The sequence below is a fragment of the Saimiri boliviensis genome, chromosome 5 (assembly GCF_048565385.1).
Source record: "Saimiri boliviensis isolate mSaiBol1 chromosome 5, mSaiBol1.pri, whole genome shotgun sequence".
Lineage (NCBI taxonomy): Eukaryota > Metazoa > Chordata > Mammalia > Primates > Cebidae > Saimiri > Saimiri boliviensis.
The window spans coordinates 81399877-81426297 of NC_133453.1; the positions used below are offsets into that span (position 1 = coordinate 81399877).

General features: G+C 38.6%; 2 protein-coding genes across 4 annotated transcripts in view; one reads left to right on the top strand and one right to left on the bottom strand.

Moving 5' to 3' along the window:
- The window catches only part of UPP2 (uridine phosphorylase 2), a 31377-nt gene extending 29306 nt beyond the window's left edge, over positions 1 to 2071 (bottom strand). The window contains exon 1 of one of the 3 annotated variants that reach the window (XM_003921955.4): positions 1710 to 2065. In XM_003921955.4, coding sequence (XP_003922004.1) covers positions 1710 to 1771 — 62 coding nt within the window. In that variant the 5' untranslated portion in view covers positions 1772 to 2065. Of the gene's footprint in view, positions 1 to 1709 lie in introns of all 3 variants that reach the window. The other 2 variants (XM_039470188.2, XM_010330058.3) reach the window with 2 other exon arrangements.
- CCDC148 (coiled-coil domain containing 148) overlaps positions 1 to 25655 on the top strand; it is a 342429-nt gene extending 316774 nt beyond the window's left edge. The window contains exon 14 of the mRNA XM_074399652.1: positions 21380 to 25655. The gene's annotated coding sequence lies outside the window, so the exon portion shown is untranslated. The remainder of the gene's footprint in view (positions 1 to 21379) is intronic.
- Positions 25656 to 26421: the final 766 nt, after the last annotated feature.

Genomic DNA, 26421 nt, shown 5'->3' on the forward strand with positions numbered 1-26421 from the left:
GCATCAGCAAACCTGGGGAGCTTGTTAGGAATGCAAAACCTTAGACTCCACCCCATACCTGCTGAATCAAACTCTGGATTTTAACAAACTGTGTGATTCACATGTACATTAAAGTTTGACAAACACTGCCATCCACCTTTTCTTCCAAATTCTATTACACTTTCTGTTTCACCCTGCCAAGACTGCTTTCACGACCTGGAAAATTTTCCTTTGGATTCCCAACTGAATCTATGAATCATTACTCTACAAAAGAGTCTTTTTCAACTACCCTAGTGATTCCAAACTCTAGCTACATATCAGAATCACCAGGGGCACTTTAAAAAGTACTGATCCCTAGACCCTATCTCTAGAAATTTGGGTCGAGTTGGTCAAGGAGACCTGGGCTTTGTTAAAATCACTGATCTATGCCACTTTTCTTATCTTCAAGGAGAAATTCTCCAACCAGCAGATCCACTAATTATTTTCACTTTTATTATACTACTCCTATTAATTCATTAGGAGATATTCTTTAGTTTTTGTTGTTGTTGTTTTTGTTTTTTGTTTTTTGTTTTTGTTTTTGTTATTGTTTTTGATGCCCTATCCTTATGTCTAACGATTTCTCAGTCAGAAAATTTGGGGGAATGTCTATAGAAGTTTCTCGTTTCATTGTACCCATCAAGAAGCAATTCTAAGATGATCACTCTATCAGTAACAAAGAAAAGTCTTGTTTGGGATTCCACACCAAATTTCTACCCAGTATGAATGTAGTTTTTGTAACACTTTGATTTTTCCAAAATATATAATTTTTACTAAATAGGCATGTTTGTGTTGTTTTCTCTTCAAACTTTTTTACTTTTCCTAACACACAGAATAGGCTTTTTAGCAAATTATCACAAATTATACTACATAGTGAGTATTAAATATTGGTAACCAAAAGAAAGTGCCGTCTGGGAAGAAGTCTTTCCATTTGCCATTACCTTCATCTTCATAATTGTTCCTTTTCTCTTTCTTCTGGGCTTCCCCAAAGAAGGGAACGTGCAGGAGGCTACCTCTGTTTGGGATGGGCAAATGGAGTGTTTTCTGAAATGCTCATAATGGAGGCTCTAAGCAAAACATTTCACACAACTCTCAGGGAGTCAGAGGGAACTAGCAGAATCTCCTTATGCCTCACGATGATTAATGCTCTGTTATGTTCTGTGAACCTGGGGCAGGAACTGGAGCTAAATTTGTAGACAGCTTCAGCAATTTTATGTCTACCCATGAGATGAATCACATAGACTGTGTTTTAGAAGTAAATTCTATGTCAGGTCCATCACAAAGCATATGAAATCACTCCACAATATCCTGCAACACAATTAAACCTTCCTCAGGCACTGGGAGGCCCTTTTTATGCAGCCCATGGTCTTGGAGTTAAGGGCTAAACTCTATAGTGAGTCCCAGGCTGAACCTTGCATTTGTTTACTACTGAAGGTTGGCTAAACTTTTGCATGTTTTTTGTGACTTATTTTGCTCCGTTTTCTTAGATGAGCCAATCCCTAACCCCCAAAACCAAGGAGTAAAAAATGTCATTGAAAAGACATTTTCATTGTTTTATGAGCTGTGTCCAATGATATAATCTCCACATTTAAGAAATTTGCTTAACTGTAGAGGCCCACTATCTAATCATTTAATACAAAATCCAAGGAACATCTGTCTGATCAAAACAAATTTAAAAAATCAAAATTACTCACCCAACATATGTATTCCTGTCAGATCTCACAGATCTTTTGGAGGCAGGTAAAACCGAAGCCATTCTCTCTACTATGTGAACAGTCACTCTTAAATTGATGTCAAGAAAGAGAAATATTGTGACTTGCTATCAAATTATAGATCTAGTCATAATAGTTCAGTTCCAAGTTAGAATGATACTCTCCCTTAAAACTGAGTTGTTTTTTTTTTTGTGAAATTAATAAGGAACCTTTTCCTTTAGCATTTTAAATTTTCCTATCAAACAAAAAAATGCCCTCCCTGGCATGCCTTTTATACCACAGCCCAGCTCTCAGAGCAGTGCTTCCTCAAGAAGATAGGTTCCCTTTGAAGGTGTGGCATCCTAGGTCTTTGACCAGGTTGGTTAGCTTGTTAGCTATTGGTGAGAACCTTTCCCTTACATCTGTCCTTGATCCCAACACAGGTTTGATGTTGCAAACAGACTTATTTGCTTTGAGACAACTGTACAGATGCAAGCCGCCTTTTGGTTTCTAAAACACGCCTACCAGGTTGTCTCAAAACCGTGTCCAGTACACATGAGAACTTCTGGTTCTCAAACATTTCAGTTTCCCATCTCCAGCCCCTTGCCAACTTGTTTTCATTCTTTGCCATCACAAGTTAGGAAAGCATTCAAAGTCAGGACCTCAGACTGTCCCTTTATCTGAACTTTGCTCATTCAGGTTCACATAGAAGGACTGACTGATAGCTAAACCAAACTTATTTCCCAGGGCCTTTTTCCTTAGTTAAACCCTAGGCTGTTGGTAAAATCTATTGAACCAGGGTTTAATCCCTATGAAATAATGAAATATAGCCTAGTATTTTCAGAAAACAGAGTCTCTGCTAAGAAAGGCATGAATTCACTACTTTTGCTAATGCTTCTCACTTTTCACTTTTGGGATGGAAAAATCTAGAAGACTAGATAACTCCATCCTGATTTTTTCCCCCTCTGCTCCCATAGCAATCAGCTGAAGTTTTATGTTGGTGAGAGTTTCAAGAACATAGTCTCATGGCTTTCAGGCAAGTCAGAACCTAAAATGTCTGTAAATGCCAAACAGCAGCAAATACAAGACACCTCTTAATATGCTTGGATTTCTCTCTCAGAATGTGCAATGCAGTCAAGAATCAAGTGCTCACATCCTAACTGAGTTCTCCATGTTAGAAGATACTTCTCCTCCTGGTGATAGTCATTCTTGGCAAACTCTTTGAATGCTACACTGGCCTCCTTTCATCCATCTTGGTCAGGCAGCAAAATTTACAGAATAGGAAGGTAAAAGAATAGGGGACTCAGTAATGGGGAATCCATGTAGCCTAAATTTTGCCACTGCTACCACCAACTAGACATTTGCCACTGTGCCTAGATATAAAAAAAAGTCCTGGGGACACTTCTCTTGGAAAAGATAATGACGGCTATGAGGCAAAATAGTCTTTAACATATGTGCTGCCTTTGTAACTTAGAACAGTAGTTCTTGTTGATAGCTTGTAGTAATACATCTGTCTCTTACATCCTGACTCATCTCAGGCTCATCTACCTGCTGCTCCTTCCTAGCAAGCACTGGCAGTTTTGAGACTCAACAGACTATCACTGGCACCTGCATACTTTTATTTGATATTCCATGCCATATCTCTCAGTTTGTTTTTAGGGTATGATGAGGAGAACCACCAATTTAAATCTGACATTTACCTCTGGCTTTGAGAAGTAAAAGTGTTAGCTAATTAGATAACTGTTCAGTAATTAACTACCCCAGCGAATTAACTAGGCTGATTAACATGTCTATTCCAGTGCACATTCAGTCAACCAGTGATCTTGATCACTAACAGTGCCAGGTAACGCCAGCTAAGATTTATGGACCCCATGTAACAACTCAGCCAGATATTAAGAAAAGTGATCGTCATTTGGGTGAAGTTCAGAATAATCTTGTGGAATCTATGAAAGTTGATGAAAATAGAATACTAGTTAATGCTTTCTGGGCGGTCTTAAATTATTCTTCCCACTTTTCAGTCTTCTCAATAATCGATCCTGCTCTTATGGTAGGTTGTTTCTCAGCAATGTTTTTTGATTGACTGTATTGCAAAAGGCCAGTCACCTGAAGAGCATGGGAAAAGCTTTCGTTTTTAAAAATTGTGCGCACAGGAGTGCACAAGGCAAACTCAGGCCTGGCCACTGGGTGATTTGCAAACAAAGGCTGTGTGCCAGGCACAGCCCATGACTCAGTCCAGCCTTGTGATCAGGAGGGTCTTGCATTAGATCTGCCAAATCCATGCTCCACAGTGTCTGGCCTGAGTCAAAACACTTCACTTCCTACTGTCTTGCTTTATGATGCCGGCACTATTCACGTTCTGACTTACATGGCAATTTTCTATCTGGCTTAATTTTGTCCCTGAATTGCTAGTATCAGAAAAAGAAAGCACAGTCTTGATGTACAATTGGATAGCATTTAGGCCTTCCTGAGACCATGCTTTTGTGCTCTTTCTCTGCCTCCTAAACCAACCCTGGGACTAGAGTCTCAATTCTTAGATGCCTCTCCAGTGGGTATTAGCAAAGGTTGTATTGGTTCACCTGAGGCTGTAGCAAGCACCCCTGCCTAGAAAACACTGCCTTATACATGCACACATACACACGCCAGCCTCACAGCCTATGGAAGTAGGGATGTCGTCGCACAGCAATATCCTCCTTCTTCTTTGGCAGGTCTCTCAGGTGGGGATGGGGTAACCAAGAGCCCTTACATCCTGCCACATCAGATTCCCCGGCTCTTCCAATCAGCCCATACCACCAGCAATGGCTTGAGAGAGCTCCAGAAATGTCCTAAGCTATCTATTCTGAGGCTAAGCAGTTTATATTTTCATTTATTCATTCAATAAATATTAGCATACACCATGCTCCAGGAAGTCTAGGAAATGCTGAAGATAAAGGCACAAAAAACAGTTCTTGCTGCTTTTCTTCCACAGAAATATTGACATTTCATGTATAAAGAAAACGCTTTATCACACTTCTCATACTAACCTTCTATATGTTAAAACACATATAATAAGTGTGTCTTCAGCATTCTCTCTTTCATGACAAATACCTAAAACTTATTAAAGATCTCTAGATCTTTCCTTGAGTGTTTATTTTCTAATACATAGGTTATAGCTGCCTCAAATCCTTTGTATAAAAGGGGAGCTATTAAAAATATACAATTCTTTTCTTGTTTGTATAGACATTTTATAGTTTAACATTATTACACATATGTGCAAAGAAGATGTGCATTATTTTCCAATAGCGATCCGGTATTTCTCACTATACTCACCCTCCTGGGGGAGAGGGCAGAGGATAGTGATTTTAAACTTGCGAATTAACAGTATCTCTGTCTTTGGTTTAAACCAGGCGTCCCCAAACTATGGCCCGCGGGCCGCATGCGGCCCCCTGAGGCCATTTATCCGGCCCCCACTGCACTTCAGGAAGGGGCACCTCTTTCATTGGTGGTCAGTCAGAGGAGCACAGTATGTGGTGGCCCTCCAACAGTCTGAGGGACAGTGAACTGGCCCCCTGTGTAAAAAGTTTGGGGATGCCTGGTTTAAACAGTCTCATTTCGATGATTTCTTTTCTTTTACATATGCATTAATCCAGTTTCTTCTTTGTGCCCACTGCTCTCATCTGAGGTGACATGTACTAAATGGAAAGGTGGGGAGGAGCAAGGAGGAAGAGAAGGGTTTCTGGATCCATGTGCTCAGTTCAATTACCATCCCTTGGCTCTACGTGATGTTGCAGCTCAGGTGTTGTCCGCTGTGTTCTCATGAGGGCTCTGTGGCTACTTAGGTGTAGTCGTCTATAGGTCCCTGAATGGGCTCACTGTGTGCTGGCCCCATCTGGCCCTAAGTGAGCATTATGCTGGCCCTCTGCCACACCATCTTGGATGCATGCCTAAGCTAAATATGGAACTTCTCGTAGAGAATCACAACCTTTCTTGCGCTGCATAGAAGGACGCAGGCCTCTGGCTCCAGTGCTCTCAGGCTATGTCTAGTTGGATAAGGATAACACCCTCCTCCTTTAATTTCACCCCCAAGGGTGGGTGGTCACTGCAGACCTTGGCCTGCCTCTTGCCCCATTTCTCCTGCCCTCTCACTGCCATAATAGAAGAGGAGATCCTCTTTGCACTTTTTCTCTCTGTCTTATGTGAATTTCCCTAATATCCTATCCTGAGTTCTCTCTGGTTTCTAGCAGTCTCCATGTTGAAGTCCAGATCTAGGTTTTGTTGTGTTAAAGCATAAACATATTTAAAATTCTTACTTTTCCTCACATTGCCTCATTAGGGACACAAAATTAGTATTGAAAGAATCCTAATTTCCTACTCTAACTCCCATTCCCCCAGCAGATAGATGGGAGTGTGGACTATGAAAAAGGCTATGTATACAGAAAAGAAAAAAAGAGATTGGTAATAGGTTTCAAAGTACTATACCCATTATCATTATCAGCAATGAAGAATTGTATCCCTAGGACAAATGCTACAACACTACAGTTTTTGTTTTGCTCTCTTTTGGAGGTGTTTCCCTCCACAATTCTGTCAAAATGCACTGCTCTTCTACGCAGGGGGCAGCAGCTGAATGTTTACACGGACACCTTCCCCAAGCCAGCCTTAGTCTAGTAGAGGCTGACCCCTGCTGAGGCCCTGGGGGTGACTGCAGCATCCCCCAATCCTTGCAAAGGATTGCAAACTCCTGTTTCCAGTCTCAGGAGATGTGGTTATATTGTAAAAGTTTTAATAATTGTGTACAAGATTTAGAAATACAAAACAATGACATATTTTCCAGGACCTACAGGGCACTGACATCTGGAATCTTTATAAAAGCTGAAATTTACATGAGGAAAATTTCTTGATTTACAACATTTATTTTTTTTACCAGAATTATGCTCCCTAATATTTAGAGTAGATAGGTAGGCAGGTAAGTAGATAAAGAATATATATAGAAAATATATATATATATATATATATACACACACACACATATACATATACATACATATACATATATATATATATATATATATATATATATCCAGGAATTTCTCTTTGGACAATGATAAAAGATAAACAAATTTCAAGTTGTGTGAATGTTTATTTACAGGCTTTTGTAGGGGTTTGGGTAAGGAGCACTTGGCTACTGTCAACCATTCCAGAAAGGGTCTATCTCCAGGTAAATGGAGGCTCCACCTAAGAAGGGTTATAATTATCACACAGTAAGTTATTATTAAGCACCTACTATGTGCTAAGTTTGTTAATGCTTGAAGATGAATAGTGATTTATTTCATTATTTTATAATAATGGTCTTTGTTCTCAGCCTGTTTCTTATGGCAACATCCAAATGAAAAGAACATTACTTAACAACTTCCCTGGCTTTGCTGGTGGCCTTTCTTGTCAGGAGCCTGACTCCCAAAGTGTGACCAAAACATAAATTCACTGTTTTCTAATGGCTGGTCTTAAGCCAACATAGAAGCCTCAGAGTCAACAGAAAACTCTGAGAAGCCAGCAAAGGTCATCAGTGCCTGTAGTGGCTTTGTCAACAGCGGGCCTTAAGACTGAAGACCCTTGACTTCTGCATGTACTTCACCTCAATATTTAGGATTTTTCTGTCCTTAATGATGTTTGAGAAAATATGGGGCACCGTGTGTCAAACAAAAATTCAAGAAAAGTTATTTCATTGGAAATAAAGCACATTTTAAATCAATACCAGTAGGGAGTAAAATATAAAAGCTTTTCTCTAAGTTCAAAACAACCACATTCAACTCAGAATAGAAATCTGAAGGACAAGGAAAAATAATTAAAAGAACAGGAAGAATGTCAGTAACAACAGTGGTTAATGGCATTTCTCCAGGCCAGGCTTTGGACTAAGCAGGTCCACTCTGTATCTCATTTCATCCTCACAACAACTCTATGAGACAGGTATTATTATTTCCCCAATTTTCAGATGGGGAAATTGAAGCCTAGAAAGGTTAAATGAAATACCTGAGATTCGACAGTGAGTAAATGGAGACTGGAGTTAGATCTAGGTCTGTGCAGCCACAAAACCGTGGAAACTCTTTCTACTTCACTGCTGTTACATGTTGGAGTCCATTAAAGAAGACGAGTCCAAGAAGAATGGCATCAACAAGGGAAGGAAATTTGATCTGGGTGTTGAAGGTGAAGTAGGATTGGGATGTAAACAGCATCTCTCTGCCACATTTTATCCTGCTAGTCATTGGGGTTGTTGATTTAACTCATTTATAGGAAAAGAGGGCACAGTTAAACCATAGCAGCTGTGTGTTCTGCGAATGCCGATAAACAAAATGGCCCCAACGAAATGATGGTCCAGTCCTAAAGCTGATTTTAAAGTCATCTCATTGCCAAATTTCAAATTGACCCTTAAAATGTGTCTCACACACACTTTACGATTAACTCATCTCAGGCTCAACACTTCCCTATGATTTTACCCAAATAGCAGGGCCCAACTCAGCACCCTGCCTGGAGCAATTTCTGGCTGCCTCTGAGCTGTCCCTGAAATGCGAGTGAAAGGGCATGGGGGCTGAGAAGCCCTGTTTCTGCTGGTCTCCTAGCCTGGCTTCCTCACTGCCTGAGACTGGCCGTTCTGGTGACTGCAGGCCTTGGAGATTCAAGCCCGTGTTTGCCTTTCACCATCTGATGAAAGTGTCTGACCAGAACATGAAGTACACTGGGAAATCAGCCTCCGCAGCTGGAGGAAGCTCTGTAAGTTTGACAAAGCTCACACTGTAGGGAGAGGGGGTGATTTTCCTGAGAACGCAAGGAAGGTTCAGTCCTAACCTCTTAACACACACCGCAGATTATTACTGCTGCTGCCCAAGAGGGCTCAGATGGGAAAATAATGCTAATACATTGTGAAGGTGGTGAATTCTAGGTCCCCAAAGTCATGAAATTTCAAAGCTGACTGATTTTAATTTAGGTTCAGCTGAGTGAGAGAACAGCGTGTTTCATGGTACTCTCTTAACACTACTAAGTGCAATATATTGAGTTAACCATTAATTTTTTTCTAAAGAAGTAGAAAAACTTGGTTGCATAATTATGATCACATTCACATTTCTGTAAGTGCTTCACCTTAGGCATGTCATGACTTTTCCAAAATGTTATTCTTTTGGCCACTTTACTTGGTTTTTTATTGAAAATACTGTGCTGTGATGATTGTTAGGTCTTTGTGACTACTTTATCTTAGTTACTATATTTTAAATTTTTAATTATGAAATAGTACAGATATAGTAGATGCCTATGTAGTCGCTACCCAAATTCGACGATTGTTAATATTTTGCCATATTTAATATAGTTTTTTAAAAGAAGGATTTCATTAAAGTCCTGTCCACATTCCTTAAGATTACCTTCACTTTCTTCCTGAAGGTAATCACTGTCCTAAAGTTGGAGAGTTGGTAGGTATGCTTTTGGGGTACATTTTAATACTTGTCCTTATATGTACTTATAACTACATGAACAGGTTTAAGGTGTGTGTGTGTATGTGTGTGTGTGTATACATAAATATAGTATATGTATATATGTATATAATATATATGGTATATGTATATATATGGTAGATGTGTATATATAAGAAATATATGTATATATCATATATGATGTATAATATGTAAATATAACATGTATGTATTCTTTTTGAACTGGCTTTTTAATGTTCCAGTTTTTTCCTATGAACACCCTTGTGGGTATCTTCTTGTGTATGCACATGAGAGTTTCTCTAATATGTGGTAGTAATATGTTCGCACGTATTCAATTTTATTAGATAGTATTACACTGCAAAATAGTTTTACCAAGTTACATTTGTGTCAACAGTGTATAATATACCCCATTTCCCCATATTCTTGCCAATAAATCTTTTGCTAATGTAATGACTGTAAAATGGTATCTCTTTGCATTATTTCATTTCCCTGATTACTAGTGAGATTAAACACCTTTATATATATTTGGTGGTTTTTCAGCTTTCTTCTTCCTTCTTATTTTTTCTTCTGAGTATTTTACTTTTGTCTTACTAATTTGTAGGAGATTTTTTTGATGAGTCAGATTTCTTTTTAGTATTTCTTTATATATACTTCAATTCTGGGGTATATGTAACAAACATGCAGGTTTGTTACATAGTTATACATGCTGGTTTGCTGCATCCATCACCCTGTCAGCTACATTAGGTATTTCTCCTTCCTCCTCTAGCTCCCCACCCTGACAGACCATGTTGTGTGATGTTCCCCTCCCTATGTTCATGTGTTCTCATTGTTCAACTCCCACTTATGAGTAAAAACATGTGGTGTTTGGTTTTCGGTTCTTGTGTCAGTTTGCTGAGAATGATGGCTTCCAGCTTAATCCATGTCCCTACAAAGGACAGGAACTCATTCTTTTTTATGGCTGCATAGAGAATTCCATGGTGTGTATATGCCACATTTTCTTTATCCAGTATATCATTAATGGGCATTTGAGTTGGTTCCAAGTCTTTGCCCTTGTGAACAGTGCCACAATAGACATGCGTGTGCGTGTGTCTTTATAATAGAATGATTTCTAATCCTTTTGGTATATAACCAGTAATGGGATTGCTGGGTCAAGTGATATTTCTTGTTCTAGATCCTTGAGGAATCACCACACTGTCTTCCACAGTGGTTGAACTAATTTACACTCCCACCAATAGTGTAAAAGCATTCCTATTTCTCCACATCCTCTCCAGCGTCTGTTGTTCCCTGATTTTTTAATGATTGCCATTCTAAGTGGCATGAGATGGTATCTCAATGTAGTTTTGATTTGCATTTCTGTAATGACCAGTGATAATGAGCATGTTTTCATATGCTTGTTGGCTGCATAAATGTCTCCTTTTGAGAAGTGTCTGTTCGTATCCTTTGCCCACTTTTTGATGGGGTTGTTTGTTTTTTTTTCTTTTAAATTTAAGTTTTTTGTAGATTCTGGCTATTAGCCCTTTGTCAGATGCATAGACTGCAAAAATTATCTCCCATTCTGTAGGTTGCCTGTTCACTCTAGTGATTGTTTGCTGTGCAGAAGCTCTTAAGTTTAATTAGATCTCCTTTGTCTATTTTGGCTTTTGTTGCCATTACTTTTGGTGTTTTAGTCATGAAGTCCTTGCCTATGCCTATGTCCTGAATGGTATTGCCTGGGTTTTCTTCTAGGGTTTTTATGATTTTGGGTCTTATGTTTAAATCTTTAATCTATCTTGAGTTAATTTTTGTGTCAGGTATAAGGAAAGGATCCAGTTTCACCTTTCTGCATATGGCTAGCCAGTCTTCTTAACACCATTTGTTAAACAGGGAATCCTTTCCCATTGCTTGTTTTTGTCAGGTTTGTCAAAGATCAGATGGTTGTAGATGTGTGTCATTGCTTCCGAGGCCTCTGTTCTGTTCCATTGGTCTATATATCTGTTTTGGTACCAGGACCATGCTGTTTTGATTGCTGTAGCCTTGTAGTATAGTAGAAGTCAGGTAGCCTGATGCCTCCGGCTTTGGTTTTTTGTTTTTGTTTTTGTTTTTGTTTTTGTTTTGCTTAGGATTGTCTTTGCTATGTGGGCTCTTTTTTGCTTCCACATGAAATTTAAGGTGGTTTTTTCCAATTCTGTGAAGAAAGTCAATGGCAGTTTGGTGGGTATAGCATGAATCTGTAAATTACTTTGGGCAGTATGGCTGTTTTCAGGTATTGATTTTTCCTATCCATGAGCATGGAATATTTTCCCATCTGTTTGTGTCCTCTCTCATTTCCTTGAGCAGTGGTTTGTAGTTCTCCTTGTAGAGGTTCTTCACATCCTTTGTAGTTGTATTTCTAAGTATTTTATTCTCTTCATAGCAATTGTGAATGGAAGTTCACTCATGACTTGGCTCTATATTTGTCTATTATTGGTGAATATAAATGCTTGTGATTTTTGCACGTTGATTTTGTATCCTGAGACTTTACTGAAGTTGCTTATCAGCTTAAGAAGATTTGGGGCTGAAACAATGGGATCTTCTAAATTACAATCATGTCATCTCCAAATAGAGACAATTTGACTCCCTCTTTTCCTAACTGAATACCCTTTATCTCTTTTTCTTGCCTGATTCTCCTGGCCAGAACTTCCAATACTATGCTGAATTGGAGTGGTGAGAGAGGGCATCCTTGTCTAGTGCCAGATTTCAAAGGTAATCCTTCTAGTTTTTGCCCAGTCAGTATGATATTGGCTGTGGGTTTGTCATAAATTGCTCTTATTATTTTGAGATACATTTCTTCAATACCTAGTTTATTCACAGTTTTTAGCATAAAGAGCTGTTGAAATTTGTTGAAGGCCTTTTCTGCATCTATTGAGATAATTGTGGTTTTGTCATTGGTTTGGTTTATGTGACAGATTACATTTATTGATTTGCATATGTTGAGCCAATCTTGCATCCCAGAGATAAACCTGACTTGATCATGATAGATAAGCTTTTTGATGTGCTACTGGATTAAGTTTGCCAGTATTTTATTGAGGCTTTTTGCATCAATGTTCATCAGGGATATTGGCCTGAAATTTTCTTTTTTAGTTGTGTCTCTGCCAGGTTTTGTTAGCAAAATGATGTTGGCCTTATAAAATGAGTTAGGGAGGATTCCCTCTTTTTCTGTTGCTTGGAATAATTTAAGAAGGAATGCTGCAATCTCCTCTTTGTACCTCTGGTAGAATTCAGCTGTGAACATGTCGGGTCCTGAACTTTTTTGGTTGGTACGCTGTTAATTGTGACCTCAATTTTAGACCTTGTTATTGGTCTATTCAGGGATTCATCTTCTTCCTGGTTTAGTCTTGGGAGGCATGTGTCCAGGAATTTTTTCCATTTCTTCTAGATTTACTAGTTTATTTGCATAGAATTATGTATAGTATTCTCTGATGGTAGTTTCTATTTCTGTGGGATCAGTGGTGATATCTCCTTTATCTTTTTTTTAATTGTACTTTAGGTTCTGGGGTACATGTGCAGATCCTGCAGGATTGTTGCATAGGTACATACATGGCAATGTGGTTTGCTGCTTCCATACCCCTGTCACCTAAATCTGGCATTTCTCCCCACGTTATTCCTCCCCAACCTCTCCACCCCCTGCTGTCCCTCTCCTAGCCCCACCCAACAAACCCCAGTGTATGATACTCCCCTCCCTGTGTCCATGTGTTCTCATTGTTCAACACCCACCTACGAGTGAGAACATGCAGTATTTGGTTTTCTGTTCTTGTGTCAGTTTGCTGAGAATGATGGTTTCCAGGTTCATCCATGTCCCTACAAGGACACAAACTCATTGTTTTTTTTATGACTGCATAGTATTCCACAGTGTATATGTGCCACATTTTCCCTATCCAGTCTATCGTCGATGGGCATTTGGGTTGGTTCCAGATCTTTGCCACAATGAACATACATGAGCATGTCTTTATAATAGAATAATTTATAATCCTTTGAGTGTATACCCAGTAATGGGATTGTCTGCTAGGTCAAATGGAATTTCTATTTCTAAGTCATTGAGGAATCACCACACTGTCTTCCACAATGGTTGAACTAATTTACACTCCCACCAGCAGTCTGAGTGTTCCAATTTCTCCACATCCTCTCCAGCATCTGCTGTCTCCATATTTTTTAACAATCGCCATTCTAAGTGGCATGAGATGGTATCTCAATGTGGTTTTGATTTGCATTTCTCTAATGACCAGTGATGATGAGCATTTTTTCATATGTTTGTTGGCCTCATATACATCTTGTTTTGAAAAGTGTTCATATCCTTTGCCAACTTTTGAATGAGTTTGTTTTTTTCTTGTAAATCAGTTTTAGTTCTTTGTAAATTCTAGATATTAGCCCTTTGTCAGATGGGTAGACTGAAAATGTTTTTCCCATTCTGTTGGTTGACAGTTGACTCTAATGATGTTTCTTTTGCTGTACAGAAGCTCTAGAGTTTAATTAGATCTCATTTGTCTATTTTGGCTTTTGTGGCTGATGCTTTTGGTGTTTTAGTCATGAAGACCTTGCCTGTGCCTATGTCCTGAATGGTTTGGCCTAGGTTTTCTTCTAGGGCTTTTATGGTGTTAGGCCTTGTGTTTAAGTCTTTAATCCATCTGGAATTAATCTTAGTGTAAGGTGTCAGGAAGGGGTCCAGTTTCTGCTTTCTGCATATGGCTAGCCAGTTTCCTCAACACCATTTATTAAACAGGGAATCCTTTCCCTGTTGCTTGTTTTTGTCAGGTTTGTCAAAGATCAGATGGTTGTAGATGTGTGGCATATCCTCTGAGGCCTCTGTTCTGTTTCATTGGTCTATATCTCTGTTTTGGTACCGGTACCATGCTGTTTTGATTACTGTAGCCTTGTAGTATAGTTTGATGTCAGGTAGCATGATGCCTCCAGCTTCGTTCTTTTTGCTTAGGATTGTCCTGGCTATGCAGGTTCTCTTTTGATTCCATATCAAGTTTGAAATGTTTTTCCCAATTCTGTGAAGAAGGTCAATGTTAGCTTGATGGGGATGGCATTGAACCTATAAATTACTTTGGACAGTATGGCCATTTTTATGATATTGATTCTTCCTAACCATGAGTATGGAATGTTTTTCCATCTGTTTGTGTCCTCTCTTATTCCCTTGAACAGTGATTTGTAGTTCTCCTTGAAGAGGTCCTTTACAAATTCTTTGTTAGTTGTATTCCTATGTATTTTATTCTCTTTTTAGCAATTGTGAATGGGAGCTCACTCTTGATTTGGCTCTTTGTTAGTCTGTTATTAGTATAGAGAAATGCTTGTGATTTCTGCATATTGATTTTATATCCTGAGACTTTGCTGAAGTTGCTTATCAGTTTCAGGAGATTTTGAGCTGAGATGATGGGGTCTTCTAGATATACAATCATGTCATCTGCAAATAGAGACAATTTGACTTCCTCCTTTCCTAACTGAATACCTTTTGTTTCTTTTTCTTGCCCAATTGCTCTGGCTAGAACTTCCAATACTATATTGAATAGGAGTGGTGAGAGAGGGCATTCTTGTCTAGTGCCAGATTTCAAAGGGAATGCTTCCAGTTTTTACCCATTGTGTATGATATTGGCTGTGGGTTTGTCACAAATAGCTTTTATTATTTTGAGATACATTCCATCGATACCTAGTTTACTGAGAGCTTTTAGCATAAAGCACTGCTGGATTTTCTTGAAGGCCTTCTGTGCATCTGTGTCTACTGAGATAATCATGTGGTTTTTGTCTTTGGTTCTGTTTACGTGGTGGATTATGTTTAGAGACTTGTGTATGTTGAACCAGCCTTGCATCTCCAGGATGAAGTCTACTTGATCATGATAGACAAGCTTTTCGATGTGCTGTTGCAATCGGTTTGCCAGTATTTTATTGAAGATTTTTGCATTTATGTTCATCATGGTTATTGGCCTGAAGTTTTCTTTTTTTGTTGAGTCTCTACCAGGTTTTGGTATCAGGATGATATTGGTCTCATAAAATGATTTGGGAAGGATTCCTTCTTTTTGGATTGTTTGGAATAGTTTCAGAAGGAATGGTACCAGCTCCTCTTTGTACGTCTGGTAGAATTTGGCTGTGAACCCATCTAGACCTGGGCTTTTTTTGGTTGGTAGGTTATTAATTGCTGCCTCAATTTCAGCCCTTGTTATTGGTCTATTCAGGGTTTTAACTTCTTCCTGGTTTAGGCTTGGGAGGGTACAAGTGTCCAGGAATTTATCCATTTCTTCCAGGTTTACTAGTTTATGTGCATGGAGTTGTTTGTAGAAATCTCTAATGGTAGTTTGTATTTCTGTGGAATTGATTGGTGATATCCCCTTTATCGTTTTTTATTGCATCTATTTGATTCTTCTTTCTCTCTCTCTTTTTTTCAATTAATCTGGCTAGTGGTGTGTCTGTTTTGTTGATCTTAGATCCTTTATCATTTTTATTGCATCTATTTGATTTTTCTCTCTTGTCTTTATTAGTCTGGCTAGCAGTCTATCTATTTTGTTGATCTTTAAAAAAAAAAACAAAAAAAAACAGCTCCTGGATTCATTGATTTTTTTGAAGGCTTTTTTGTGTCTCTATCTCCTTCAGTTCTGCTCTGATCTTAGTTATTTCTTGTCTTCTGCTAGCTTTTGCATTTTTTTGTTCTTGCTTCTCTAGTTCTTTTAATTGTGACATTAGGGTGTTGATTTTAGATCTTTCTTCATTTCTCTTGTGGGCATTTAGTGCTATAAATTTCCTTCTATGCACTGCTTTAAAATGTGTCCCAGAGATTATTGTACATTGTGTCTTTGTTCTCACTGGTTTCAAAGAACATCTTTATTTCTGCCTTCATTTCATTGTTTATTCAATAGTCATTTAGGAGCAGGTTGCTCAGTTTCCATATAGTTGTGTGGTTATGAGTGAGTTTCTTAATCTTGAGTTCTAATTTGATTGCACTGTGCTCTGAGACACTGTTTGTTATGATTTCCATTCTTTTGCATTTGTCGAGGAGTGTTTTACTTCCAATTATGTGGTAAATTTTAGAGTAGGAGTGATGTGGTGCTGATAAAAATGTATATTCTGTTGATGTGAGGTGGAGAGTTCTGTAGATGTCTATTAGGTCCACTTGGTCCAGAGCTGAGTTCAATTCCTGGATATCCTTGTTAATTTTCTGTCTTGTTAATCTGTCCAATATTGACAATGGGGTGTTAAAGTCTCCCATTATTATTGTGTGGGAGGCTAAGTCTCTTTGTATGTCTCTAAGAACTTGCTTTATGAATCTGTGTGCTCCCGCATTGGGTGTATGTATATTTAGAATAGTTAGTTCTTGTTGCATTGATCCCTTTACTATTATTGTAATGCCCTTCTTTGTCTCTTTTGACCTTTGTTGGTTTAAAGCCTGTTTTATCAGAGACTAGGATTGCAATGCCTGCTTTTATTTTGCTTTCCATTTGCTTAGTAAATCTTCCTCCCTCCCTTTATTTTGAGCCTATGTATGTCTTTGCATGTGATATGAGTCTCCTGATTACAGCATACTGTTGGGTCTTCACTCTTTATACAATTTGTCAGTCTGAATCTTTTAATTGAGGCATTTATCTCATTTACATTTAAGATAATATTGTTATGTATCAATTTCATCCTGCCATTATGATGCTGACTGGTTATTTTTCCCGTTAGTTGATGCAGTTTCTTTATAGCACTGATGGTCTTTACAATTTGTTATGGTTTTACAGTTGTTCCTTTCCGTGTTTAGTGCTTCCTTCAGGAGCTCTTGTAAGGCTGGTCTTGTAGTGACAGAATCTCTCAGCAGTTGCTTGTTCGTAAAGAATTTTATTTCTTCTTCACTTATGAAGCTTAGTTTGGCTGGATATGAAATTCTGGGTTGAAAATTCTTTCCTTTAAGGAGGTTGAATATTGGCCCCCACTCCCTTCTGGCTTATACGGTTTCTGCCAAGAGATCCACTGTGAGCCTATGGGCTTTCCTTTGTGGGTAACCTGACCTTTCTTTCTGGCTGTCCAGCATTTTTTCCTTCATTTCAACCCTGGTGAATCTGACAATTATGTGTCTTGGGGTTGCTCTTCTCGAGGAATATCTTTGTGGTGTTCTCTGTATTTCCTGAATTTGAATGTTGGCCTTCCTTGCTAGATTAGGGAAGTTCTCCTGGATAATATCCTGAAGATTGTTTTTCCAACTTGGTTTAATTTTCCCCGTCATTTTTAGGTACATCAATCAAATGTAAATTTGGCCTTTTCATTTCACATAATCTCATATTGCTTGGAGGCTGTGTTCATTTTTTTTCACTCTTTTTTTTTTTTTTTTAAATCTTGTCTTCTCACTTTATTTCATTGAGTTAATCTTCAGTCTCTGATATCTTTTTTTCCACTTGATCGATTTGGCTTTTAAAATTGTATATGCTAAGGCCGGGCGCGGTGGTTCAAGCCTGTAATCCCAGCACTTTGGGAGGCCGAGGCGGGTGGATCACGATGTCGAGAGATCAAGACCATCCTGGTCAACATGGTGAAACCCCGTCTCTACTAAAAATACAAAAAACTAGCTGGGCGTGGTGGCGCGTGCCTGTAATCCCAGCTACTTAGGAGGCTGAGGCAGGAGAATTGCCTGAGCCCAGGGGGCAGAGGTTGGGGTGAGCCGAGATCGCGCCATTGCACTCCAGCCTGGGTAACAAGAGCGAAACTCCGTCTCAAAAAAAAAAAAAAAATTGTATATGCTTCATGAACTTCTCATGCTGTGTTTTTCAGCTGCATCAGGTCATTTATGTTTTTCTCTAAACTGGTTTTTCTAGTTAGCATTTTGTCTAACCTTTTTTCAAGGTTCTTAGCTACCTTGCTTTGGGTTTGAACATGCTCCTTTAGCTCGGAGAAGTTGGTTATTTCCACCTTCTGAAGCCTGCTTCTGTCAAATCATCAAACGTGTTATTGTAGGAGATTTTTATATACGATGAATACTGATATTTTGTTGGTTTTATATATATTGTCCTTTCAAAATTTTTTGTCATTATGTTTTAGGAGTGCATTAGGTTAACAATACATCAATGAATTTCCAAAAAGTTATTTTTTATCTGCGTTTAATACATTTACAAATACTGTGATTCCTGATGTATTTTTACTCATTTCTTCTTATTTTGTCACGTGTGTGTGTGTGTGTATGTGTGTGTGTTTGTACTTTTTTTCATCTCCTTCCCACCTCCTTCCTACCTTCTACAGAATCATTAGGTTCTCTGTGCTGGGTGCAGTGGCTCACACCTGTAATCCCAGAATTTGGGGAGGCTGAGGTGGGCAAATAACTTGACATCAGGGGTTTGAGACCAGCCTAGCCAACATAGTGAAACCCCATTTCTATTAAAAATATAAAAATTAGCTGGGCATGGTGGCAGGCACCTGTAGTCCCTGCTACTCAGGAGGGCATGAGAATTGCTTGAACTCGGGAGGCAGAGGTTGCAGTGAGCCAAGATCATGGCACTGCACTCCAGCCTTGGTGAAAGTGATTAAAAAAAAAAAAAAAGATTACATGATTCTTCGTATACCCCATTTCCTTCTGTTGTTTTGGAAGTTATATATTTTATTTCTATTCTTTCAATAGTTACCTTTACATTTTAACAAGCATACTTAACAAAATTTAAGGTTAATAAATGCCTATATTCTTCTGCATAACAGAAGCAACTTGGAACACTTTAATTACTACTTCACATTTTTGGTATAAAGTGACTTAATTTGTCTTGTTTTCATTCCTCCTTCCCTGTTAGTCTTATGGTTACTGCTTTATAGACAGTTGATAATTTACATTATCCATGTCTGCCAATGTCTTTGATCACCATTGCTTCTCAGATCTCCTTCCTTCTGGGGTTCTTTCTTTCTAAAGCATGTTATATAATAGTTCTTCAGTATGGACTTTGAGCTGAAAACTATCCTTGTTTTACCCTCATTTTTGAGTGACTATTTAGCATGGTCTAGAATTCCAGATTGCCAGTGATTTTCCTTCAGCGCTCATAGGATATTCATTCATTGTCTTCTGGTACCCATTGTTGCTGATGAAAAGTTTGTTTTCCTTTGCTTGTGTTTGAGTAACTAATCTGTCTCTTCTTTCTGGTTGCTTCTAGATTTTCTCTTTATATCCTGAAGTTTTATTAAATATGTTTGATGTGACTTAAAAAAATATTCTCATGGCTCTTTGTGCTTTCAAATTATCAAAAAGTCTGTCTGTTATCAATTCCAGGAACTTCTCACTATTTCTTCCTTGAATATGTTATCTTCTTCTGGCACCCATCTTAGATGTATGTTAGACCATCTCAGCTTGACCTCTTAATGTATTAACTTCCCTTTCATGCATTCAGTTTGTCTCTGCAACTAAATGAGAAATTTTCTCAGATTTTTCTTCACACATTCTCTGGGTGTGTTTAACCAGCTCTTAACCTATCTGTGGTTAGTTGCAGTAATGTCCTCAATTATTTTCTCCTCTCTGTATCTACCCTATTCCATATAACTATGCAATGCCTTCTCATCATAAACCGGGTAACATTTACTGCCCCTTGACCATGGACTTGATCATGCCATTATTTTGATCAAGAAAATGAGGCAGAACTGACAATGTGCCAGTTGTTTATGCCCTCGTACCTCCTCATTGTCATACTAACATGCCTAGGCTGGTCTCCTGGAGGAAGAGAAACATATGAAACAGAGCCCAGGCACCTCATCACCCCAGTGAGGGCCAGCCTAGATCATCCAAAAGCCAGCCGAGCCCCAGAAGTGAGCAAGCCCACCAAGATCAGCAAGGTCACTTTGCCAGCCCAGCTGACCCCAGGTACATGAGTAGGAAATGCTTGCTGTGTGCCTTTCAGGACCTGTGGCGACAGCATTATTGTGGCAACAGATAACAAATATACATCCATTAAGATTTTTATTTTACTAAACTTTTTTTATTTGTAGGTATGCTAATTATTACTTTTTCAAATTTACCTGTTTTTTAAATGTATTCCCTTTTTCTACATTTTTCTGTTTCATCTTTTGTCTAATCATTTTAAACAGAGATATTATAACTTCTTTCAGGTTGTTGATCTATCTGAAATTCTTGAGTTACTCATCTTCCTGTTATATCTGATTTCTCTCATTAGTCTTTCTTCATTTTACCTATAATTTTAATTTTTTAGTCCATATCTATTTTACCATGGGAATTCAGTACACATAGATTTTTGCAAGTCTCCCCAGGCAGCAAGTGTCTATTTGCTTCTGCTAGAGACTGTAAGTGTATCCACAGTCCAGGACTAGTTTGACACTAACTTATTTTTTTAAGGACCTTGGCACCATGTAGGTAGCATAAATCAACATTCTACAAACACAAGTGATGCGTTACTGCAGTTTCTTACTGGAGACTGTTTTTGTACCCACATGTGCTGCAGAGACAAACTTTCTTTGCATTTCAAGACTAGTCATCGGGTTGTTAATCCTCTTTCACTGAAGGTACAGAGTTTCCTGGTCTTGGCTTAATGTAGAAGTTTCAGGTTCAACGGTAACCTCCTACAGACCAGGACCCAGTGTATGCATCCTGCAGAACCCCAGCACTTTGGCATGGCGGCCTATTCCAAGTTTGATCCTCTCTGGGCCACAGTGGTATCAGCTTGTGAGCTTACAGTCTTCATTTCTAAAACTTGGGGTTATCTTTTTTTATTCCTTAAAACTAACCCATGTTAACCTTTACACAATACTCCTTTTATGTCTGTTAGGAAAGCTGTCCATGTGGGTCAGTGTGCCATGCTGCTGGCACATGCTTTGTTTAACATGCAAAAATAATAGTGAAAAAAATTAGAAATGAATTTTTAAAAATTTTTTATTTTTATTTACTATGGGCAAATAATAAATGTATATACTAATTGGATACATTTGATGTTTTAATACAGGCATACCATGTGTAGTAATCACACCAGGATAATTAAGTTATCCATCACCTCAAGAAATTATTTATTTGTGTTAGGAACATTCCAGTTCCACTCTTTTAGTTATTTTTAAATATATAGTAAATGATTGTTGACTATAGTCACTCTGTTATGCTATCAAATACTAGATCTTGGGGGAAATGGTGGTTAGGAGGCAGGACTAACTTGCAGCTCCCACTTGGATGGACAGAGCAGCATGTGGGGACTCACATTGTAAACTTTTGCTCCAAGAGACTCACATTATAAACTTCTGCTCACATTGTAAACTTCTGTTCCTGTACCGCAGGAACAGCCAAGAGAGTCCACAGACCTTCTGAAGGAAGTGGATTGCTGCTGCAGGCCCCTGGAGACAGCCAAAAAACTGTGAGTGCCCAAAGCATAAAAGGGGGATTGTCCACCCCCAAACATACACTCTCACTGGGGAAACTGAAGGTCCAGATCCTAGATTACAGGAGAAGAATTTGACCTTACTTGGAGCTGAGAGGAATTTAGAGAGTTGAGTAAAATACAGGGATAGAAGCAGCAGCAAGAAGAGCCCTATGGGCCTTTCAGACCCCAGGGAAGCCATTTCTGACTTCGTTTCACAGGGTTTTGTGGGAGGGCTGCCAGAGGAACTGGGAAATGAGCAGAGAGAAGGAAACATCCAGCTAAATTTTATAACGATTTCAACCAAATGCAAAGCTTCCTGGACAGAACTTGGGGTGGGGGTGTTTGAATTGGGAGTGCAGACACAGCGCAGAAACCGTGGTAGGCAGAGAGGCATGAAATATGAAAGCCTTGCTTACTTTCTCAGCTGGGAGGCTGGTAGCCTAGGGCCGGTTCTCAGCCCTGCTTACCCTCTGCCTGAAAACAAATTCAGTGCTGTCAGAGGGACACGGTTGGAGTGAGCCCAGCCATTTGGGCTTCAGAGATGCTAGGTAAAGCCTGTAACTATGAGCTTTCCCTCACTTTCTTGGCAACCTACATGATGCACAGAGGCAGCCCTAATCTCCCTAGGAACATAACTCCATTGGCCTCAGAACCACACCCCTATCCCCCACAGCAGCCACTGCAAGCCCTTCCAAGGAGACTAAAAGCCCAGACATGCCTAAGCCTGTCCCCACCTGATGGACTTTCTCTGCCTGCCCCGGTAGCCAAAGACAAAGGATATAATCTCTTGGGAGCTATATGGCCCTGCCCACTGCCTGATCCTCCCTACACTATCACAGCTAACACTCTTTTGAAAGCACCACCCCCTAGCTGGAGGCCAACTAACATGAAACTAGCACAATAAGCAAAACAACTAAGGACCCTCATGGAGTCCACTTCACTCCCCTGCAACCTCCACTGGAACAGGTGCTGCTGTCTATGGCAGAGAGACTTGAAGACAGTTCACATCACAGGACTCTGTGCAGACACTCCCCAGTACCAGCCCAGGGTCCAGTAGTTCCACTGGGTGGCTAGATTCAGAAGAGAAATGACAATCACTGCAATTCAGCTCTCAGGAAGCCATATCCCTAGAGGAAGGGGGAGAGCACCACATCAAGGGGGCAGCCCATGGGACAAAAGAATCTGAACAGCATCCCTTGAGCCCAAGATCTTCCCTCTGACATAGTCTACCTGAATCAGAAGGAACCAGAAAAACAATTCTGGTAACACGACAAGGTTCTTTAACACCCCTAAAAGATCACACTGGCTCACCAGCAATGAGTCAAAACCAAAAGCAAATCACTGAATTGCCAGAAAAAGAATTCAGAAAGTCAATTGTTAAGCTAATCAAGGAGGCGCCAGAGAAAGGTGAAGTCCAACTTAATGAAATCAAAAAAGTGATACAACATATGAACGGAAAAAGCTTCAGTGAAATAAAAAACAGTCACAACTTCTGGAAATAAAGGACACACTTAGAAAATGCAAAACACACTGGAAAGTTTCAGCAATAGAATCAAGCAAGTAGAATAAAGAACTTCAGAGTCTGAAGACAAGGCTTTTGCATTAACTGTGACAAAGATAAAGAAAAAAAGAATTTTTAAAAATGAATAATGCCTCAAAGAAGTATGAGATTGTGTTAAATGGCAGAACCTATACATCCAAGTACAAGAAGCTCAAAGAATGTCTGGGAAATTTATTGCAAAAATATCATCACCTAGGCATAGTCATCAGGTTTTCTAAAATAAATACAAAGGAAGGAATCTTAAGAGCTGTGAGGGAGAAGCATCAAGTAGCCTATAAAGGAAAACCTATCAGATTAGTAGCAGGTTTTTCAGCAGAAACCCTGCAAGCTAGAAGGGATTGGGGCCCTATCTTTAGTCTCCTTAAACAAAACAATTATCAGCCAAGAATTTTGAATCTAGAGCAACTAAGCTTCATAGATGGAGGAAAGACAGTCTTTTATTATTATTATCATACTTTTAAGTTCTGGGGTACATGTGTAGATCATGCAGGTTTGTTACATAGGTATATACATGCCATCCGTGGTGGTTTGCTGCATCCATCCCCCTGTCACCTACATTAGGTATTTCTCTTAATGTTATCCCTCCCTGATACCCCCATCCCCTGCTGTCCTTCCCCTAGCACCCCCCATACCCCAACATGCCCCAGTGTGTGATGTTCCCCTCCCTGTGTCCATGTGTTCTCATTGTTCAACACCCACTTATGAATGAGAACATGTGGTGTTTGGTTTTCTATTCTTCTGTCGGTTTGCTGAGAATGATGGTTTCCAACTTCATCCATGTCCCTGTAAAGGACATGAACTCATCCCTTTTTATGGCTGCCTAGTATTCCATGGTGTATGCATGCCACGTTTTCTTTATCCAGTTATCATTGATGGGCATTTGGGTTGGTTATTGTGAACAGTGCTGCAATGAACATATGTGTACATGTGTCTTTATCATAGAATAATTTCTTATCCTTTCAGTATATATCCAGTAATGGGATTGCTGGGTCAAGTAGTATTTCTAGTTCTAGATCCTTGAGGAATCACCACACTATCTTCCACAATGGTTGAACTAATTTATACTCCCACCAACAGTGTAAAAGCATTCCTATTTCTCCACATCCCCTCCAGCATGAGAGTTGTCCCCTGACTTTTTTAATGATCACCATTCTAAGTGGCATGAGATGGTATCTCAATGTGGTTTTGATTTGCATTTCTCTAATGCCCAGTGATGATGAGCATTTTTTTTCATGTTTGTTGGCTGCATAAATGTCGTTTTTTGAAAAGTATCTATTCCTATCCTTCACCCACTTTTTGGTTGGGTTATTTTTTTCTTGTAAATTTGTTTTAGTTCAGAAAGATAGTCTTTTTCAGGCAAACAAAGGCTGAGAGAATTTGCAACTCCCAAGCCAGCTCTATGAGAACTTCCAAAAGGAGCTCCAGATCTTGAAACAAATACTCAAAAAGCTACCAAAGTAGAACCTCATTAAAGCATAAATCTCCCAGGACCTATATAACAAAAGCACGATGGAAAACAAAAATAAAAACAAGGTATTGAGGCAACAAATAGCATGACGAATAGAATAGTACCTCATATCTCAATACAAAAATTGAATGTAAGTGGTTGAAATGTTCCACTTAAAAGACACAGAATGGCAGAATGGATAAGAATTCACCAACCAAGTATCTGCTGTCTTCAAGAGACTCACCTAACACATAAGGACTTACATAAGCTTAAAATAAAAGGGTAGAAAAAGATATTTCATGCAAATGAGAACCAAAAATGAGCAGGAGTAGCTATTCTTATATCAGACAAAACAAACTTTAAAGCAACAGTAGTTTAAAAAACCAAAGAGGGACATTATATAATGATAAAACAACTTGTTCAACAGAAAAATGTCACGATCCTAAACATATATGCACCTAACATTGGAGCCCCCAGATTTATAAAACCATTATTACTAGACCTAAAAAATAAGATAGACGGCAACATATTAATAGTGGGGGACTTTAGTATTCCACTGACAGCAATAGACAGGTCATCATGACAGAAAGTCAATGTAGAAACAATGGATTTAAACTATACATTAGAACAAATGGACTTAGCAGTTATTTACAGAACATTCTACCCAACAACTGCATAATATACATTCTATTCATCAGCACGTGGAACACTTTTTAAGACAGACCATATGATAGGCCACAAAACAAGTCTCAATAAATTTAAGAAAACTGAAATTATATCAAGCACTCTCTCAGATCACAGTGTAATAAAATTGGTAATCAACTCAAAAAGGAACCTTCAAAACCATACAAGTACATGGAAATTAAATAACTTGCTCCTGAATTATCATTGGGTCAACAGTGAAATCAAGATGAAAATTTAAAAATTCTTTGAACTGAATGATAATAGTGATACAACCTGTCAAAACCTCTGTGATACAGCAAATGTGGTGATATGAAGAAAGTTCATAGGCTTAAATCAAAATATCTGAAAGAGCACAATAGACAATCTAAGGTCACACTTCAAGGAACTACAGAAACTAGAACAAACCAAACCCAAACTCAGCAGAAGAAAAAAAAATAACAATGATCAGAGTAGAGCCAAATGAAATTGAAGCAAAAAAAAAAAAAAAAAAAAAATACAAAAGATAAATGAAACAAAAAACTTGTTTTTTTGAAAAGATAAATAATTAGATTAACCAAGAAAAGAAGAGAGAAGATCCAAATAAGATCATTTAGAGACAAAATGGGAGATATTACAACAAATACCACATCAATACAAAAGATTATTCGAAGCTACTATGAACATCTTTATGTGCATAAACTAGGAAACCTAGACCAATGGAATAGAATACAGAACCCAGAAATAAACCCAAATACTTACAGCAAACTGATTTTCAACAAAGCAAACAAAAATATAAAGTGGGAAAAGTATACCCTATTCAAAAAATGGTGCTGGGATCATTGGCAAGCCACATGTAGGAGAATGAAACTGGATCATCTCTCACCTTATACAAAAATCAACTTGAGGTGGATCAGAGACTTAAATCTGAAACCTGAAACTGTAAAAATCCTAGAAGATAATATCAGAAAAACCTTTGTTGACATTGGTTTAGGCAAAGACTTCATGACCAAGAACCCAAAAGCAAATACAACAAAAACAAAAATAAATAGATGGGACTTGATTAAATGAAAAAGCTTCTGCACAGCAAAATAAACAATCAGCAGAGCAAACAGCCTACAGAGTGGGAAAAGTTTTGCAATTTATATATCCAACAAAAGACTAATATCCAGAATCTATAAAGAATTCAATTCAGCAAGAAAAAAAACAAACAAACAATCCCATCAAAAAGTGGGCTAAGGATATGTATAGACAGTTCTGAAAAGAAGATATACAAATGGCCGAGAAACAT